Source organism: Brienomyrus brachyistius, chromosome 6 (genome assembly GCF_023856365.1).
Source record: "Brienomyrus brachyistius isolate T26 chromosome 6, BBRACH_0.4, whole genome shotgun sequence".
NCBI classification, from domain to species: Eukaryota; Metazoa; Chordata; class Actinopteri; order Osteoglossiformes; family Mormyridae; genus Brienomyrus; species Brienomyrus brachyistius.
Window position 1 is genome coordinate 22,135,820 of NC_064538.1, and position 19,636 is coordinate 22,155,455.

A 19,636-nucleotide genomic window follows, 5' to 3' on the forward strand; every position below is an offset into this window, starting at 1 on the left:
CCTTTCCCTGCATGGTTGACCCAAAACACAGACTCAGTGTCACTTACTGACATTTAACTTTTAAATTTGCTTTCATAAAAATAGCACCTAACTTTAAAACCACACATTCTAAAAGATGATTGCTGGTTTCTCTGAAGCAAACCATCAACAACGTTAAAACTAAAAAACGAAACGGCTTTAAACTATCTTCATATTCCCTCTGCAAGGATCCCTCTCCTGGATTGACAGCTGCGAAGACAAATCCAGTGCAAGAATCGTTTTACTAGCCCGCATCCCCACGTTATATACCATCTATCTAAGCCAATAGTCGTACGCATCGTATACGTCACAACCAGCTGTTGACCAATGGGAACGGCGTAAACATATCCCACAAGGCGGTCTTTCACTAGCAAGGTATCCCGTGTCAAGGAGGGCAGGCGCTTTGTTTTTCCCAGCGAAAAAATGTGGTGGAAAAATTAAATCATACGAGTAAAAAAATACATTTTTTCATACTAGGACGCCATGCCACAGCCATATGGTAGATCGAGGCCCTGGAAACCATTCAAACGACGTATTTGTGCGCTCTTATAAGGTTTCGGTACTTCGGCTGAGATTGGAAGGCGGAAGGGAATTCGCAGGGAACACTGGAAAACTTCTTAGGATGGATCTTCACAAGATGGAAGAAATACTGTGGGATTTTCTTACACCTTTCTCCGAATTCGGTTTATTTTAAGCTGTCATATACGCAGTAAATAACAATAGATTAGAAACATTTGTGTAAATAGCTGTATGGCATATGATATTACTAGTCTCAAAACTATTGAATAGTGTTGAGATTCAAAATGGCGGATGGATGGCCCTCCCCCCTGGCGCTGTTGTTGATGGTTCTGGGTGCCGTGGGTCTGGACTCTTGCCCGCTTCCATGCTCTTGTACAGTACAGTCGGACTCTGGGATGCTCATGGACTGCAGCAAGAGAAGGTTGTCGGTTGTCCCGTTTGGTCCGCCTGCGTTAATAACTCACCTGTAAGTATCTGACCTCCATGGATGGACCACGATCCAGTGGTGGTATCTGCACAGAAGCCCTTAAAATAGTAAATGTGTCGCTGATCTTCTCATCAAGGTTGCTATATTACTCGGGTACAGCTTATTATCAAGTTTAAAATGACCCCCTTGCCATGTGAAGCCTGTTTGATACCTAATCAGTTTAAAAGTACTACAGTTATGGTCAATAGTTTCACAATCTTAATTCTGTGAAAAGTTGTATTGAAAAATAACTTGTATGTTATATCTTATCACCATTTGTACATGATACGTTGGATCTATTTGCTTTTCCTCTAGCCCGTCTTGCTCTTTCTGAGACAGACAGTTTTGGGGTCAGAGCACAGTTGTGGCCAGTGTGCTGGGGTTAGGGACTTAACTCAGAGGCCCAGCAATGAAATGGTTAATCTGATAGGGCCACGGGATTCGAACCCACAACAACACAGGCACAGAACCCCAACTTGCTTAGTTATACACTGCCTCATAATGTTTTTTTAGTGATTGAAAATTGGCTGACGGCCGAAGAATATGAACATTTCACTTGCTCTTCCTCGAATATAGCATCTGTTTATGCATATTGATAACATTTTAATTAAAAAGTTACATTTGCTTTGTATCCTATTTTAGTTTTATTAGTACACAATATTCTTGCAATTATTCTGTATTCTGGTTGCCTGAAAATCATAAAATTTGGCTTGTGATTTCACACATTGTGTTTAAAAAAGGAAAGAGGGAAACATGGGTAAATTTCTGGTTATTTCATATGAATTATATAACGTTTCAGTCATTATATAGTATTTGCTAACCTTTGCAGGTTGCAGCTTTGGATTGCCTGAGTACTCTGCAGAATAGATGAGCCATATAGCAGAACCTGACAGGGTTTCGTTTGTACAGTATGAGGAAAATTGTTTCTCATCCTTTGTTATACAAGGGAATTATCAGTCTATGTTCCATCGTGTAAACTTGGGTGTCCTCGCACCATTTTCTGTAATATTACTTTAAAGAGATTTAATTTGTATTGTCAGAATAAGAAAGATTTCCGGCATCCTTTTGTGCATTAGTCCTTTTGGGGGGAAGAGTGCGGTGTCGCTAATTATCTCGATTGCGTCTGCAAGTTGTTATCCACCAGGGAAAAAGCAGCCGTTTTATCTATCCTTGGTCAGTAATGGGTTAAGGCCCCGCTATCACACTGTGGTTCTGATAGGCTGCATTAGCAACACCCCAAGCTGCAAGTGATGTGGAGACTCTGCATTATTAATGTGTTAGTGTAATGGTGCAGTATAAAGCAGTACAAATTGGAAATCAGTAATGTGTTCCAGTAACAGTTTGATCCAGGTGGACATTAGAACTATTTGCATTTGTCCTGTAACTTCTACTGAACTGTCTTCTATTCCACATAAGCACATTGTTTTATTGTGCTTTATGGTAAAATGTTTTAACAGTGGCGGCTTGGACTTTGATAAAGAAAAAATCTAAGAGTGGAAACTCATCCATTCATAGAAAGGTATTAATGTGTTGCTGATCTGCATATACATTTTCTTCCCAGCAATATGAACTACAATGACCTGACTGCTATTCCATTCCTGGAAGATGTGACATCCAACATCACTGTCCTTTCTCTGTAAGTTTCTGGAAAAAAGTAGTACATTGCATTTCGATTTGTTTTGGTGGTACATGTTGTTTTGAGGGGTGTTGAAATACATATATGGTAAAACCTCGGATTGAGAGCATAATTCGTTCCGGAAACGTGCTCGTAATCTAAAGCACATGTATATCAAAGCGAATTTTCCCATTAGAAATAATGGAAACTCTCTTGATCGTCCACCAGCCAAAAATATTCATATAAAAATGATTAAAACAAAATATAAAGTAAAAATACGTAAAACAAATTAACCTGCGTTTTACCTTCGTAAATCGTGGATGGTGTGAGGGACACGAGAGAGAGGAGAAGAGGAGGGTTATTTTGTAGGACGACTTTCACTATAACTAACGGAATCACTGCTATCTGTTGGCTCACTGAAATCTTTTTCTTTTTGTGTGACTTTAACAAGGAAACTATCCAATGATGACAGTGACGAGTGTGCCGAAATTCTTTTACTTTTTTTTGTAAACAATGGCCCTATGAATACTGTTATTCCATTAAAAATGCTGGCTGACTGTCATATAAGGATGGATGGATGGATGGATGGATGGATGGATGGATGGATGGATGGATGGAGTTGCTGTAACTGGCATCTGCTCATGGATACACGTTAGTGAACTCGGCTATTGCTTTTGCCCTTCTTCATGATTTTTCTCAATGATTTTTATTATAAATATAAATATATGAATTATTCACCTTTAGGCCTCAATCCTTCACATATTTAAATAATTTACATTGAATAACTATTTTTGTTATTGAAAGGAAACAATGTTATAGACAAAAATTGATTTAAAGTAAAGTATGTGATTTGTTTCGACGTATACAGTGTTGTATTTGGTTTAGAAATGGAAATGTTAATTAAATGAGGAAACTGCTTTTCACAGCACATAACAATACATGAATGTTTCACTTGCTATTGTCATTGTGTCACCTGGAACATCTGCAGCCATCGATTGAACTGATTGTGGTCATTTCTTTGTGTTTATTGGTCCGGTGTAGGAATAACATGAAGCTGGCGAATTTCTGCTTTGGTTTTACGTTAATTATTGCCATTGGCTTATTGGAGCAGTTTTGTCACATAATCAAATGAAACAACATCTTAACATGAAATTAGAACATAAAACTCCTTTGTAAGTTTGTTTAGGTAGAATTTTGAAAGCTATTGGTTAATATGAATGCAGTGATACAGGAGTATTGTATAATGCGGGTCAGCATGTATGAAAGGGGTAATATGGATGAGCATCCCTTAATATGCCGTGCATAAGTTTGGAGAGGCTTTTGGCTTTTTATTCTATTGGTTTGCAGAAAGTTTTTAAAAATTATACATTTACTGAAAGAGCATAGGCTGATTGATAACCCCCTCCCAAAATAATGATTATAATATTCGAAACGGCAATAAACATATGTTAAGTTTTATTTTAAACCAGTTCTATGCATTCTCCAAAATGAAATATTTATATATTATTATTTGTACCTTCATCATAGAGTAGAACATTAACTAGTAATTTTGGTACTAAAATAAAAGTTCTCCATAATCAGATGCAGGCACAATTTGATAAGTATAAGAGAGAAATTAGTTTTGCCCCAATGTATAGTTTGCCATCTATTAGACTCGTTTAGACTTATCAGATTGCCTCAGTAAAACTGTAAGCACTGTCTAATACTGGGTGTTATCATTTTCTCCAGTGTTGATTAGTGTGTTCATGGTCTTTCACATCCCCAGGGTTCACAACCGGATCTCTGAGCTCGTCACGGACCAGCTGCAGCCCTACTTCTCCCTGGAGTCCCTGGACTTGAGCTCCAATTCAATTTCCGAGATCAAGGCTGATGCATTCCCACTGATGCAGCTGAAATACCTGTAAGTACCTTCCCCCTGGCCGCATGTAGCGTTCACATTTACAGAGTGACCAAGATGGTGGCTGGCTTAAAGCGACTGGTTTTGACCAAACATTTGCATGCGTTTTGTAATGTTATGGTATTTTTATAGTAATCTGATGAGCAAAATACTGTATCAGAGCATTCAGCTTCAGTTTGCTCAGCAACTGGTGTGGGGCGATGTGGATTAACAACATGCATTGTTAATAATGGCATTGATTACAGTTGACATTGTAGCTCTCGACTCAAGACTCTTCTCTTCCTCAGGAACTTGAGCAATAACAAAATCAGTGTTTTGGAACCTGGATGTTTGGATAACATCTCCAGCTCCCTGATTGGCCTGAAGCTCAATAGAAACCGCATTACATTCCTTCCTTATAAAATCTTCAAACTCCCTCACCTGCAGTTCTTGTAAGTGGAAACTTTTCCAACCTCTCTGGAAATATCACTAAAAAGGGGGGAGGGTTTTTGGTTTATGTATTTCTTGTGTTTTAAAGGGGAAAAAAAAGTGTTGTTGGCAAAATTGGTGCAATTTGAGTGGCTAATATTTGCAAAATACTGGTTTTCAGGGAATTAAAGCGCAACAAGATTAAAGTGGTGGACAGCCTGACCTTCAAGGGCCTGGACTCCCTGAGATTTCTGAAGATGCAACGCAATGGCATCACCAGGCTGATGGACGGCGCCTTCTTTGGACTCAACAACATGGAGGAGCTGTGGGTGTTTGAGAAGGGATCTCGGGGCTCGTATTTCTGAATCTTCTGGCAATAGCGCAGGCTTATGATGCTTTAGAAAACGAGGTCCCAAGGTCCTGTTGAAGTTCCTGCTGAGATAGTCCAAGTTGTTTATATTTTGTTTAGCGTTAAACCGCATGCGGGTACTTCTCCCTGATTAGTTTCTTCCACAGTATTCCTGTGTACCTCCTTGTGAATTTCACTGAATAGAGACTCAGGGGGTTTTAAGCAGATGGTGATGCGGGATGCGATTGTTGTGTTTGCAGGGAGCTGGAGCACAATAACCTGACAGAGGTGAACAAGGGCTGGCTGTATGGGCTGCGCACGCTGCGTGTGCTGCGGGTCGGCCAGAACGCCATCGCCTCCATCCGGTCTGACGCCTGGGAGTTCTGCCAGAAGCTGGAAGAGTTGTAAGTTGTCAGAGATCTCTGCTGATAGCATTCTAGATCTTTTTCCCTTTGAAATTTATATCGGTGGGGAAGATACCTAAGGAAGTCCACGTAAAATTCACATTTTCTTGCGTTAGTAGTATTAACTCTGTAACTTCCTTCAAAGTTATTTGACAGTAGCGCGTGAGATGTGATTAGTTTAATTCATGATAATTGATGGTTGAACATAGGAGTTTGTATAAATGCACTGTGGCGGGGGTGTTATTTGTAACTGACTGTCTCTCCTTTATATCAATAATCTAATTAAAAACAAAGCAGTTCTAATCTTTGTACCTTAGAGCCTGTGATGACGACCTGCCACTTGCTCCCGTGTCCGCAGGGATCTGTCCTATAACTTGCTGACCCGACTAGAGGAGACCGCGTTTGCCGGCCTGGGCCATCTGGACAGTCTTAACCTGGGCGAGAACTCCATTTACCACCTGGGCGAGGGCGTCTTTGGCAGCCTCTCGAACCTTCGTACGCTGTAAGGGGCGCCTCTGTTTCCCTTTACTCGGATTGTAGGAAATGTGAAGGTCTTTTTAGACTTTGGGTAGTTGCCGTTGGGTTGACATACAAAGGATAATCAGTCTTACTTTTTGTCTCCAGACTGGAAATTAACAGGGGCAAAGGGCAGAAATGCCCCAAGAAATCTGGGAATTCTTCTAAAACTGGTCGAGCAGCTAAAATGACCATTTTAGAGTAATACCCTAATCCTGCAGTAAGCCATCGTTTAATTTTACTCACTTAATTTGTTTCCATTTTTAACACACTCATACGAATAGCGCTGTTCACATTATGTGAACTTATGTAACTGTAACATTTTACTATATAACACTGTTACAGTCCCTGGCAGAGGCCAGTTATATTTTTAAAAATTCAGTAAAAACCAGCAAACCCATCCATCAACATCCTTTACAGTCAGGTAGGATTGCGCAGGATATAGAATTTTCACATGCGTTAAAATTATTGTTAAAAGATTATTTTAAAATGTGTTTCCTGGTTGTAAATAACTGGAGAGCTTTCGTCATGACATCTCACAGGGTCCCAGAATTCGCACCTAAATTCAAACCGTTCAGTAAGCATCTGACAGGGTAGTTGATAAAGGCAAAGAATAATTTGTACTTGTTTCATTTCATTTTAAAACATTGCCCCACGGCCCAGGTTAAAAATATCATAATTCGCAATATTTGTTTTATGTTGTTGAAAGACAGGTTTGCATTTACAGTTGTAAAACACTGCCTTTCATTTTCCTAAATATTTTTTATAGACCTTCAACCGTTTTCTAAAGAGGATGTTTAAACCAGACAGTAAACTAATTCATTTGAAAGACTGATGAAATTTTCACTTTATTTATAAACAAATGTATTTTACGTATACAAACGCTTCCCACGTTATGATGGTCCGTATTATATTTTGACTTTACAACGGGTAAATGTTTTTCACTTTCAGAACCTTATTCAATAAAGTTCATGAGGTACTGAACACTTTATTATAAAATAGGCTTTGTGTTGTTGATTTTGCACAACTGTAGGCTAATGTAAGTGTTCTAAGCATGTTTAAAGTAGACTAGGCTAGACTATGATGTTTGTTAGGTCAGGTGTGCTATATTAAAATGAATTTTCACCTTAGAATATTTTCGCCTTGCGATTGGTTTATCAGAACGTAACTCCATCGTAACCCAATGAAAGGCTGTATACAAAAGCTATTAAGCGCTAAACCGTTAAGCCTAAATAGTTAGAACCATCTCTTGCTTTCTCTCACATATGGATGGTATGCTATACACATCTAGATGCTTGCACATGGATGGTATGCTATACACATCTAGATGCTTGCACATGGATGGTATGCTATGCACATCTAGATGTTTGCACCTGGATGGTATGCTATGCACATCTAGATGCTTGCACACTGTCCTTTGAAACAGAAATATAGTATATTATTATACTATAAGTATATTAAAAATATAGTAAAAATATAAGTATATTTTTACTCATATTGGCACAATGTGGTTATTACTGTATGTTTTAATCTGGGCTCATTTCACTTTAAAACAAACTTTATAATTTCTGTTTTTAGAGAGTGGCCCCAAAATTTTGAAAAATACCTTGACTTTTAGACGCTGTGGGCAAAAGTTGCCCCACAAATATTTTTTAAATTCCCTCCCCTGCCTTACTCTCTCTTACGTCTGCAGTCTTGTTCTGCGATTTCCATCCTTGCTCCCTTAATGAACAGTTTAAAGGTTAAGTGTAACTGCTTGTCACAGCTCCCTGAAGAGCACCTTCAGCGACGCCCTGGGCCTCGTGGCAGACGACCGTCCTCCAGCACGTTAGGGATCTCTGCGTATTAAACAGGCTGAGAAAACGAGCAGTGGCAGGGCTTCATGTAGGCGAGCTCGGCCCGATTAACCTAATGTCACCTTTTAATTAAATCGTGGAAGGTTATCTCTCCAATAGCAGTGGAGCACGGACGGGATAATTAGGTGCTTTTTTAATGTTAAATTCCTGAATTCCAGAAAGCCACTGAGTGGTGCTAGATAGATCGGTCTTGTCACTGACCCGGCAAACAGGCCCGGAGAAATGAGAAGCGCTCAGGTGTGAGGGAGCAGAGCAATGAGCCACGTTTGTCCCCTGAGCACAGGCCCTCGTCCAATTAGAGAAGGAGCCAGCAGTGCTATAATTATGCCCTAATCAGGAAAGTGGTCGGAAACCTGCAGACGACTTGCTGACGACTGTTGCTGGGGAAACGGAGGAACGATACAGTGCCTCTTTCTGCCTCTGCCTGTCGGGCCCTTAATTGGACACGGCGAAGGAAATTGTCAGGCGGCAGCTGCTGTTTTCTGCTTCCCCTCTTCTAAAGATCTCACTCCCCCTGGTGTGGGCTCCGTGCATTTGTCTCTGTCTTTTCAGGGATATCCGGAATAATGAGATCTCATGGGCCATTGAGGATTCCGTCGGAGTTTTCGTGGGGATGAAGAAGCTGAACAAGTTGTGAGTGGCGTCCTCTTAATTATTGCGCTCCCTGTTTCCTGTTACCTGTGGTATTTTACATCTAATGAGCGCAAGTCAAGCACGAGGCCTCAGGGCTGCTGGAATAGCTGTGAAAGGTTTCCAGTCCCCCAGAGAGGGGGGGGGGTGCCCCCTGTTGTGTCTGACCCGGGTGTGCCGTTCTCAGGGTACTGCAGCGGAACAAGATCAAATCCATCACAAAGAAGGCCTTTGATGGACTGGAGACACTGGAGCACCTGTGAGTAGCTCACAATAGCCAGGGGCCTTGTTCCTTTCACGATTGGCTGGGACCAGAGATCCGGGCTTCAAACATGGCCGTCACAAAAAATGCTGCGTCGGTGAAACAGAGAAATCCTTTGCTTGGGCTTTTAATGAGGGCCGTGAGGTTGTCTTTCTCCAGTGACTGGATATGCAATTAAAGGGAGCATCATATCATTTTCACGACTCTTTAGAAGAGGGCCATTTAGGGACTTATAAAGAGGCGGGGCCATGCAGGTACTGGCTCCAGCTGGAATCTGATTGGCTCCCAGAGTGCCCCTCCCCTTATCAGTCACCAATTCAAAACATATCATTGGCTAATGATACGGTTGGCCCTTCTGGATGAATTATGGCATCTCTTACACCTCCCACCTCATAATCCTAGAATCGGCCCTGGTGGCATTTCAATGAAAACTGTATTAGACTCCCAGCTGACCCCCTCCCTTTCACATTTCTGTGATAATTATGGTAATTTGATGGAGTTTCGTTTGCACATGGCGGAGGCGTGTATATCTTCCCCCTTTATTGTTAAAATCACGTAGCGATGCAGCACAAAGCAGCTGTCACTTGTGATGGCTCTCGGCTGCCACGCGGCACGTCGTCACGCCTCTTTATTTTTATCTCCCCCAAACAGTGACTTGAGCAAGAACGGCATCATGTCAATCCACCCTGAAGCCTTTTCCCACATCAAGCTGAAGGAGCTGTGAGTATGAGGGGGGGGTGGGGGGGTGACTTTTAAAGGACTCTGCTCTCTGCAGCTTTGGTAAAAATAGGCACAGACTTGTGGAGTAAAAGTTAAAGGGGTTTAAATCTTCATCATCGTTGTGGGATTGTTAAATGGGCCGTTGCTGATTTACATTCTGCGTTTTGGAATTTCAGTGTATTTTGTTCTTTGCAAGTTATGTAATATAGGGCATTTGCACCTGTCCAAGACACCACGACTGTACTCTTACTGTAGAGTACAAGTTCTGCATGCTGAAACTTTTAAACCCGCAAATTTGGTCACTAACTGAGGTCTCACACTCAACAGACCCACTGGCTGGGAGTTCAAGGGGGCCACTTGGGTTAAAGCTTGCTGACCAGGTTGGGGGGAGGGCAGGGGGCAGCAGTACAATTTGATGATGAGGAAGAAATAATAATAGCTAATGGAAGTTTTACTTACACAAAAACGTTCTGAGGGCAGAACGAAAAATAATTGGTTCAGAGTGATTGCCAGTCAGATGTCTTGGTCCCACCTCCTCTAGTTGCTTACAATACGATTGGCTATCTCTCTGAACCAATCATTTTCTGTTTTGCCTTGAATATTTTTGTGTAAGTAAAACTCACACACGCTAAATGATAATGATTAAAAAATGCATGCAGTCCAGATAGAACAGTCTCCCAGGCTCATACTCTGGGACCCCTGGTTTAAAAGCATCGGAAAAGTAGGGATTGTCAGAATGATCGGAGCAGCTGGAGTTGTCTGAGTTGCGTGCGCCTGTCTTTCCCAGACTTCTGAACACGAGCAGCCTCCTGTGTGACTGCCACCTGCAGTGGCTGGCCCAGTGGCTGGCAAAGCACGGCTTCCAGCAGTCGGTCACGGCCGTGTGCGCCCACCCCGCGGGTCTGCTGGATCGCAGCATTCTGTCCCTCACACCGGAGCAGCTCGTGTGTGGTGAGTGCCTCTTGGCCCTTTGCATGTCTGGGCCTTTAGAAACGATGCTTTATTTGCCGTTTACGCAAGTGTGAGTACGGTGACATGGGAAGGCTTCTAGTCATTGCATATGCCAGCTTGGGGTCTGAGTGCAGGGTCAGGAAAGTTAGCCAGTAACCATGGAACATGTTTCAGAGGGCAGGGGCTAAGGGCCTTGCCTATGGTCCCAACAGTGAAGTGACTCTACTGCAGAGCAAGAACCGGCGAGTGTCCGATCACAGGCACAGGAGCCTAACTTACGGAACTGCACACTGCACTCTGTAGATGCAGCTTCCATGGGCCCAGCCCAGTTCTGATGATGTCGCCTCCCTGTTTCCCCCCTGCACCGTGCAGATGACTTCCCAACGCCCCAGATCACAGCCCACCCAGAGACCTCAGTGGCCCTGCGGGGCACCAATGTGACGCTGAGCTGCCGCGCGTCCAGCAGCAGCGACTCGCCCATGAGCACGGCCTGGCGCAAGGACGGCGAGGTGCTCTACGACGCCCAGATGGAGAACTTCGCACGGTACCAGGATGGCGAGCTGGTCTACACCACTGTGCTGCACCTGCTCAACGTCAACTTCACCGACGAGGGCCGCTACCAGTGCGTGGTCACCAACCACTTTGGCTCAAACTACTCTAACCGGGCCAAGCTGACCGTCAACGGTGAGTAGTGGCTTTTATTGCATTTTAGGCCATGGCGCTGCTGAATTCTCAAATCTGATTGGTCAGAAGGGCACCAGTAAATTTTCCAAAATCATATGCATAGTGCCAGCCAGGCAGATCACAGTAGTAAATCAAAGTAAATCAGTTTGCATCTGGTGGCTCTCTGCTTTCCCAGCCGTGCCTTTAGAAAATGTTTCTGGGTCGTTGTCATTTGTTAAGTTCTGATTTTGTAATTTTTAGTGTTGAGGCATGAGGGAAACCCTGCATGGTTTGAACATGACTGGGCACGCTCCAGAAAACCTGAAAAATGCCAGTCTGCAATTTTTAGTTATATTTTGACGGTGGGATTTGTCATCAGAAGAGTTCGAACTTCAGGCAAAGTCTGCTAATATATCTTTGCCTGTTTTGAATGGAAGTCCGACTGAATTCCGCCTAAATCTGTTTCTGTGGTGATTAAATGCTGAGAAATATTCTTGGCGGTTGTTCAGGTTGTTCTTGTTTATTTTTCATGTTTTCTGTATAGAATGGTTTGTTTTATATATTTAGCACATGAATATTCACATTGAAAATAAATAGTACAAATGTCTGGCCTCAGAATTGGCAGTCTCCCCCTCTGTAATTAAACCATTTTGCCTTTTTTTTAGCATGCATTCAGCTCACATAAAAACGGGCCTTCCTGACAGCATGTGTGGAATTATTAGAACAGCCTGTATAATTTTAGGTCATGGTGCTTCATTTGTTTGACCACAGGGGTCAGAGTCAGTAGGATCAAGTTCTAATGCCTCATTTTATAACTGATCAGGGGTGTAAAGTTCATGTCCAGAAAGTAAAAATCCAGACCAAGGTCTTGTTTCTACCAACCAACTGAGTATAAAGAGTCTCAATCTCAGAGTTATCAGCTGGTCGGTAGAAACAAAACCTTGTCCTGGATTTGTGATTTCTGGACCTGAATTTTCCACCCCTATTCAGTCAAACCTCGGATTGTGAGTAACTTGGTTTGCGAGTATTGCAAGATGAGCAAAATTTTTTGTGAATTTTAACTTGATAAATGAGCGAGGTCTTGCAATATGAGTATTATGTATACGCTTTGTCTGCCTAGCGCAGTGTTTCCCAACCCAGTCCTCGGGGACCCTGGACAGTCCATGTTTTTGCTTCCTCTCAGGTGGGAGGGAGCAAAAACGCGGACTGTTCGGGGTCCCCGAGGACTGGGTTGGGAAACACTGGCCTAGCGTCATGTAATCTCAACTGAGCCAATGGTTCTTCTGTCTCTATCTTGCTGGGGGATTGTGGGTAATCCTTTCCTATGCTTGATCCCAGTCGGCGTTCCTCACTCGTATAGTCAAAATTTAGTAGAAAAGCACCACCCAAATAAGGGTGCAGCAGTGCGAGCAATGAATCTGTTTGACAATGCAATGTCCACATTTCTGTGAAATCGAAAGGAGGCAAAAGCGGCTGTCATTGGATAGATTCCTTGTTAAAGTCGCACAAAAAGAAAAAGATTCCAGTGAGCCAACAGATAGCAGTGATTCCATTAGTTATAGTAAAAGTCGTCCTACAAAATAGCCCTCTTCTCCTCTCTCTCATCTCCTTCACACCATCCACGATTCTTTTTAAAGGTAAAGTGCATTTGTTTCATGTATTTTTACTTAATATTTCGTATTAATCATTTTTATATGAATGTTTTTCAGTTTTGGAATGGATCATCTGAGTTTCCATTATTTCTAATGGGAAAATTTGCTTTGATATACTAGTGCTTTGGATTACGAGCACGTTTCCGGAACAAATTATGTTCGCAATCCGAGGTTTTACTGTAATTGATCTGTAATGGTTGGTGACATTCCCCACATCTCTGTATTTAAATTCATTGTAAATTTGCTTGTTAAGATTACCTCTGGCTTGTATGGCTTTTGAGCGGCGGTGACTAGTTTCTAGAACATGCCTCGTCTGATCACCAGAGCCGTGTATAAGGGGGAGAAAAGGGAAGATTTTTAGGGGTCCGAACACTAGGGGGAGCCTTTGAGAAATGTTGTGGTCGGCAAGCCTGATGTGAAAATAATCACCGAATTAAAAGCTTGTTTATCCAGATTTAACTATGCATATTGTAGAACAAATTGTGCGAGTTTGTTTACAGTTTTGGTCTGGAGGCGGGAGGCCTAAGTCAGGGCCCCAGTCATGTTTTGTGAGGCCTGACTGCTCACTGAAAGATAGCAGGCAGAAATGTGGTGCAACCTGTGGTCCGCGGTCCCTACTGCTTCGGCTCTCTGGGCTCTGAGTGAGACCAGCCCTCACTCCACCCACAGAGCTGCCCTCGTTCCTGAAGACTCCGATGGACCTGACCATCCGCACGGGGGCCATGGCTCGGCTGGAGTGCGCCGCTGAGGGCCACCCGTCGCCGCAGATCGCCTGGCAGAAGGACGGCGGCACGGACTTCCCCGCCGCGCGCGAACGCCGCATGCACGTCATGCCCGACGACGACATCTTCTTCATCGCCAACGTCAAGACGGAGGACATGGGCGTGTATAGCTGCACGGCGCAGAACGCCGCCGGCAGCCTGTCTACCAACGCCACGCTGACGGTGCTGGGTGAGTGTCCGTCCCCGTCCCCCGTCCAGCAGAGCCAATGGAAAGACCCGAGGTCCTGCCCGTTTTCATTGGCTGTGAGTGATGTCCGTCATAGGACACGGGAACGCTGTCTTCCCAAATGTGACGCAGCTGTAATTTTAGTAGCTCCTGGAATGACATGCAGCAATTATTGTGCAGTTTAAGAAAATATGGTGTTTAACTTAGAACGCACCCCCCCCCCACCTGTGCCCCTCTTGTGCTCCTCCTCTGATAATAACTTATGTACCACCAGCGTTTGCCACCCTGCTACGGTCTGCGTAGGAATTTGAACTTGGTTTTTATTTAGCAGACGTTTATCCAATGCGACATGCATTTTTTGAGAAAGCGGGGTCAGTCAGTCCCCGGAGCATGCCTTTCGTTCCAGGAGAACGGCTCTGTCCATCTGTTTCCCTCTCTGTGTTCTAGCACGACAGCAGCCTTTGTTTCTGGGTCCCTGACTAACATGCTGTCTGCAGAGAGGTGACTTTCAGGTTCTGGGCTCCACTGTAATCAGCACTGCACTCATATGTCCCGGCCTTGCAGGGTCGGGACCACAAGGACACTGGCCCCAGCTGAAAGCCGATTGGTCCACAAAGCGCCCCTTCCCCTGTCACTCACTGATTCAAAACATATCACTGGTTAATGATTAGATTGATGCCTCTGTATGAATTATAAGCCCCAGATTTCCTCCTCATGAGCCACCCTCTCTGCTACCAGAAACGCCCTCTTTCGTGCGACCGCTGGAGGACCGGACGGTGGCGAGGGGGGAGACGGCAGTGCTACAGTGCATCGCGGGGGGCAGCCCGGCACCACGCCTCAATTGGACCAAAGACGATGGGCCTCTGGTGCTGACGGAGCGCCATTTCTTCGCGGCGGCCAACCAGCTGCTGATCATCGTGGATACGGGTCCCGCCGACGCTGGCAAGTACACCTGCATCATGTCGAACACGCTGGGCACGGAGCGCGGCCACATCTACCTGAGCGTCGCGCCGTCGGCCAACTGCGAGACGGCGGGCGGCTACGACGAGGACGACTGGACCATGGTGGGCATCGTCATCATGGTGGTGGTGTGCTGCGTGGTGGGGACCTCGCTACTCTGGGTCATTGTCATCTACCACATGCGGAGGAAGAGCGAGGACTACAGCATCACCAACACAGGTTAGGAGAGGCTTTGAAATCAGTGGTGGGTGGGATCAGTGAGTCGTCAGACTTCTCATTGGGTAATTTCTTGGTCCATCTTCAGCTGAATAAGGCACTGATTGGCTGCATGCAGTAATCCCATCTGCCTCGCTCTTCCAAGTCTCATTCCAGGTCGTCTTTGTATGCAGTTCTGGTTTCACTTGCTCCTTTGGGTTGCAGTCTGGTGCCTCTTGCTGGGGTCTGAGACTCTGTGTTTCATCCTTGCAGACGAGATGAACCTGCCGCCAGACATACCTAGCTACCTGTCCTCTCAGGGGACGCTGTCCGAGCCACAGGAGGGCTACAGCAACTCTGAGGCTGGCAGCCACCAGCAACTAATGCCCCCCATGTCCAACGGCTACATCCACAAGGGTGCCGAAGGTGCATCCTCTTTTAATTACTCTGATGTTCCTCTGAAGGAGGATGGCAGGGCTCGGGGCTCGTTTGGTTAGGTCTGCCTGTGGTAACGGCATGTCGCATTTGACAGGAGTCTGCTATGGGGATACGGGCAGCGACGTGGACACAGAAGGGAGCCGGGTGGGTGGGCTCTTCGTCGGGCGCAGCAGCTTCCACCCCGGGGAGCCTCGCGAGAGCCTGGCCGGGGCCCCCACAGGTGAGTCTGCCACATCGGCACAGCCACAGGGGAGCCAGTCTACACCAGAACTGCTCCTGTGTGCAGCTTTAGACTAGAAGTTCTGGGTTTTGTGAAGAGGATCCGTCATGAACATCTCGCGCATGTCCCTCAGGAGGCACGGGCCCGCTGGTCATCTGCTCAGACTGCTACGACAACGCCAACATTTACTCCCGTACCCGAGAGTACTGCCCCTACGCCTACCTGGCCGACGACGACTCCCTGGAGAGAGGCCTCTCTGGCTTCGTGGCTCAGCTGACCAAGGAGCCCTACGGCGGGCATGCGCAGCACGAGGACACGGCCCTGGAGAGCCTCGTCAGCCAGCAGGACACCTCCCTGTTCCTGGCCAGCCACGACAGGAAGATCAGCGCCCACAGCTCCCTACAGCCCTACGCCGCCGGTGAGCATGCCATGTATTTACAGGCTAGGTGGGACAGACACCCATGCAAATATGTGTATTATATATCATAATGTCTGAGGCAAAATCACCGTCAAATCGCTAACAAATCAAGGAGCGTCTACAAAACGAATCGCGCAGCAGGTCTTCGCTGGTCCACTCCCCGGCACTTAGACGCATCGCATGTCTGACGGAAACTTCCCGGCTTGGGCTTTGTAAAGGAGCCAAGGGCTCGAGCTGTAAACAAGAAGCTCTTTCAGGGGAGATTAGTCACGGCAGCGAAGACTCTCCTGCAGATTCTCCCTGTAAAAGCGACGCTGGTGATTTATACGCAGAGCCGTCGTTTATGGCAGGTGTAAAATATTCAGAGTGTTGGGAGTTTATGGGGAAAACCTATGAATGAAGGCGTCACAAAGGAATAATCACTAGGAGATAAAACTTATGGTCTCCATCGTTCTTTTTTACGACGGCTCCCATACGGCGGTTAGCGCATTGCTGAGCTTTTTCTGGGTCCCGTGACGGATTCCTGTTGGTGACGGCTGCAGATCTGTCACTGTTGCTTTTGCAGATGTCCCAGGAAGGCCGTTTTGGGGGCGAGGCAAGGAGCTGTCCCAAGGGGCCCCCGGGACTGTCCCGCCCCCACAGTCAGTGACTGCCCACGAGGCTCCCCGGCTGAGAGGATCCGGCGAGGGGAGCGAGGAAGGGCAGCCGATGGCTGACAGCTCGCCGGGCCCCCGCTCTCAGCAGCCCTCCAGTGCCTCCTACAGGACTAACCCCCAGGAACCCTCCTCCCCCACATAGAGCTTCTCCTCTTCCTCTCCCGCTCATTCTTTTATACGCACTACCTCCAAAGAGACTTCCACTATCTGCCAAAAAAAATGCATTTGTGTATGTTTACATTCCATCGACCTCCCCCGTCTGCTTTCTGTGGTTTTTCTTCTTTATGGAAAGCATTTCATGCTGATTTGGAAATCCCTGGGCCATCCCCCCCCCCCATTCTTCCACACCCCTGCTGCTCTGACAAGGGCGCTGCTGTTGAATGTACGCGTCGCATTCGCCGGCGTGGATCCATTCGCCCCGGTACTGTGGATGGCCTCTGGAGCCTCGCATCTGAGTGAAGAACGTGGGAGAACCAGCGGTACAAGCCCATCCACTCTGCTCCAGCCGCCCCCCTCTCCTACCCCGCCCCCCCCCCAGCTGCCTCAGAGAATTCCAGGGGGCTCTGAGAGGACAGTCTGCAAGCCTGGAATAGTCGAGCAACCTCCATGTGTGACAGCACTGTGTAGGACCGTGTGCCTCTCGCATACGCTCTGATGTATCCCAGCAGGCCGAGCGTCCCCAAACGCCCACCTGTTTTTGGTGTGTATATATATATGTTCTGTTTTTTTCTGCTGCCTGTAAATGTTAAGCATTTTTTTCCTGTTTTTTTTGTACCTCTATATAGCACATTAAGTAATGAATGATGTTTTTATGAGAACTAAAGAATTATAGGTATATTGCACATATAAAAAAATCCATAGCTGTCATTGGTAATTGGGTATCTTGACGGAGGCAGAGGTTGTCAGTATTGTTTATCTGTGTGTGTGTGTGTGTGTGGTGTGTGTGTGTGTGTGTGTGTGGGTTTGCATACATCACATTTGAGGACCAAATTGTCCCCAAAGTGTAGTAAACCTGAAATTTCCCTACTTTTGAGATCCCCATTTGGATAACCTCAGTTTTATAGAAATCTGTGAATGCAATCAAAAAGTAAAAATGCCAAAAGTCTTGTATTTTGGTTGCTTACTTATGGATTAGGTTAGGAATGAGTAGAGGTTATGGGTGTCGTGATCAGGGTTAGGGTTTTTCCCATAGGAATGAATGGACGGTCTCCATTTAGATGGGTAGACCAACTTGTGTGTGTGTGTGACTGGTTTTAAGTGTGTATGATGCAGATAAGAGCAGCGCTTCCCTGCCACACACTGTTTCATTTGGACTCTGTGTTCCCCGTTCAGTTCTTTCCGCTGCACCTGCCTGGTCTCATACCACTTATTCCACTCTTGGTGTGTGCAGACTGCGTGCCGCTCTTTCAGGATGTCAAGCGCCGAAGCTAATGCTGACCACTTAAGGTACTCTTCTGAGAAATGCCGGTGATTCATGTGCAGGGGGACACATGCTTAATCATATTATTTATGAGTCGCAAGCGTACTTATGGTACCTGTTATTTTTGTCATGGAAATTTCAACCATTTGTCACTGTATCTGGGATATTAGCAAAGTGAAAAATTTGCACCATTTAAGTGCATTTGCTCAGAGTCCCTGGAGATAAGTGATATGGCGGTGAAACTGCATTAACACCTTTTGTTCTACTTGCTGATGCTGTAGTAATATGCTGCACACTGTTCCCAGTGAGCTCAAGCTGTTTCGGGATGCAGAAGCTGGTTGAAAGTTATTCACATTCAGGTACGGAGTGTATATGGTACCTGCCTACACATGACTGCATCGCCAGCCTTATGGAGACAGACTGGGTGTTTTCCATTTAGTTTACCTCTCCCATGTCCTTGTTTTCCACGGCTGACCTTTCAGTTGCAAATGAAATCTCCATGTGAAAGTCTCTCGTTTTCGTTCTTATAGACTCTGCACTCCTCTGTAGTGTCTCTGAGGTATGCAGACTGCCTGAAGGTAGTCTGTGAGCTAACAGATCATCGTATTCAAATTTGCACAATTGCACCCCTCCCAAACCGCTTTTAGCCAACAGAACACTAAAGTGGCTTTTCCATTACGCGTAACACGTTCCTGCGAGAAAAGTCGGTCCCTACTTGTTTGTCTTTGGGTACCTGCACTCCCCAAAATAAATTTATTCTAAGCTTTTATCCATGGCTAAAGCAGTTAGTGTAACACACAAATATACTTTTCACATTTGCCGTCAGAAGAGGGTTTGGAGAGAGCATTGGGTAGTTTTTAAACGATAGATTTACGTGCTCATTCATCCATACATGCATCCAACCCTATGCATATAATGAAATTCAGAACAGAATTCTCCAAAGGACATGCCTTTGGAATCATTCAGTGAGGACTTGCCTGATAACTCTTGGATGTGCCTGTTTTCAAAGCTGCGCCGGTTTTGTTTGCATTTGTACCAAAGTTCTGCATTTTGCTTTTCCATTTATTTCAATGCTGCCTGTTTTCCTGTATTACAAAATGCAGATTCTCTTTCGAGTCATTGTTGAATACCTGTATTATATGTAAAGCATGTGTAAAGGACACTTTGTTTCTTGAATTGTAGCCATCATTGAAACAATAAATAGAAATAAGGACGTCTTGTGTTCGAGGTTTTGCACGGACAATGGAGGGAATCTGAGGAAAGTAGGACCCGGAGTGTGAAGGTTCCTCCTGATTCTAGAAATCATCTTTTTGCTCACCAGCTGCGTCATCACTTATCCCTGGCAGTAGGGTGCAGGAACCCTGCTCATTTCACAAGCACGGCTTTGCAGCAGCTATTACGGCTGCATGTGTATCCTAGGAACGTTGGCCATCTTCATGGAGTAATCAAAAGGGG

The 19,636-nt window shown here is 45.3% G+C and overlaps 1 protein-coding gene across 1 annotated transcript; it reads left to right on the forward strand.

Moving 5' to 3' along the window:
• Window positions 1-391: 391 nt before the first annotated feature.
• lrig2 (leucine-rich repeats and immunoglobulin-like domains 2) lies at window positions 392-19,394 on the forward strand. Its single transcript, XM_049016668.1, has 18 exons — window positions 392-1,003; window positions 2,565-2,639; window positions 4,384-4,518; window positions 4,803-4,946; window positions 5,105-5,248; window positions 5,533-5,676; window positions 6,035-6,178; window positions 8,601-8,681; window positions 8,866-8,937; window positions 9,592-9,660; window positions 10,448-10,611; window positions 10,984-11,295; window positions 13,596-13,877; window positions 14,613-15,053; window positions 15,303-15,455; window positions 15,562-15,687; window positions 15,821-16,105; window positions 16,671-19,394. The coding sequence occupies exons 1-18, from the start codon at window positions 822-824 to the stop codon at window positions 16,901-16,903; spliced, it is 3,186 nt and encodes a 1,061-aa protein (XP_048872625.1). The 5' UTR covers window positions 392-821; the 3' UTR covers window positions 16,904-19,394.
• The last annotated feature ends 242 nt before the right edge of the window (window positions 19,395-19,636 follow it).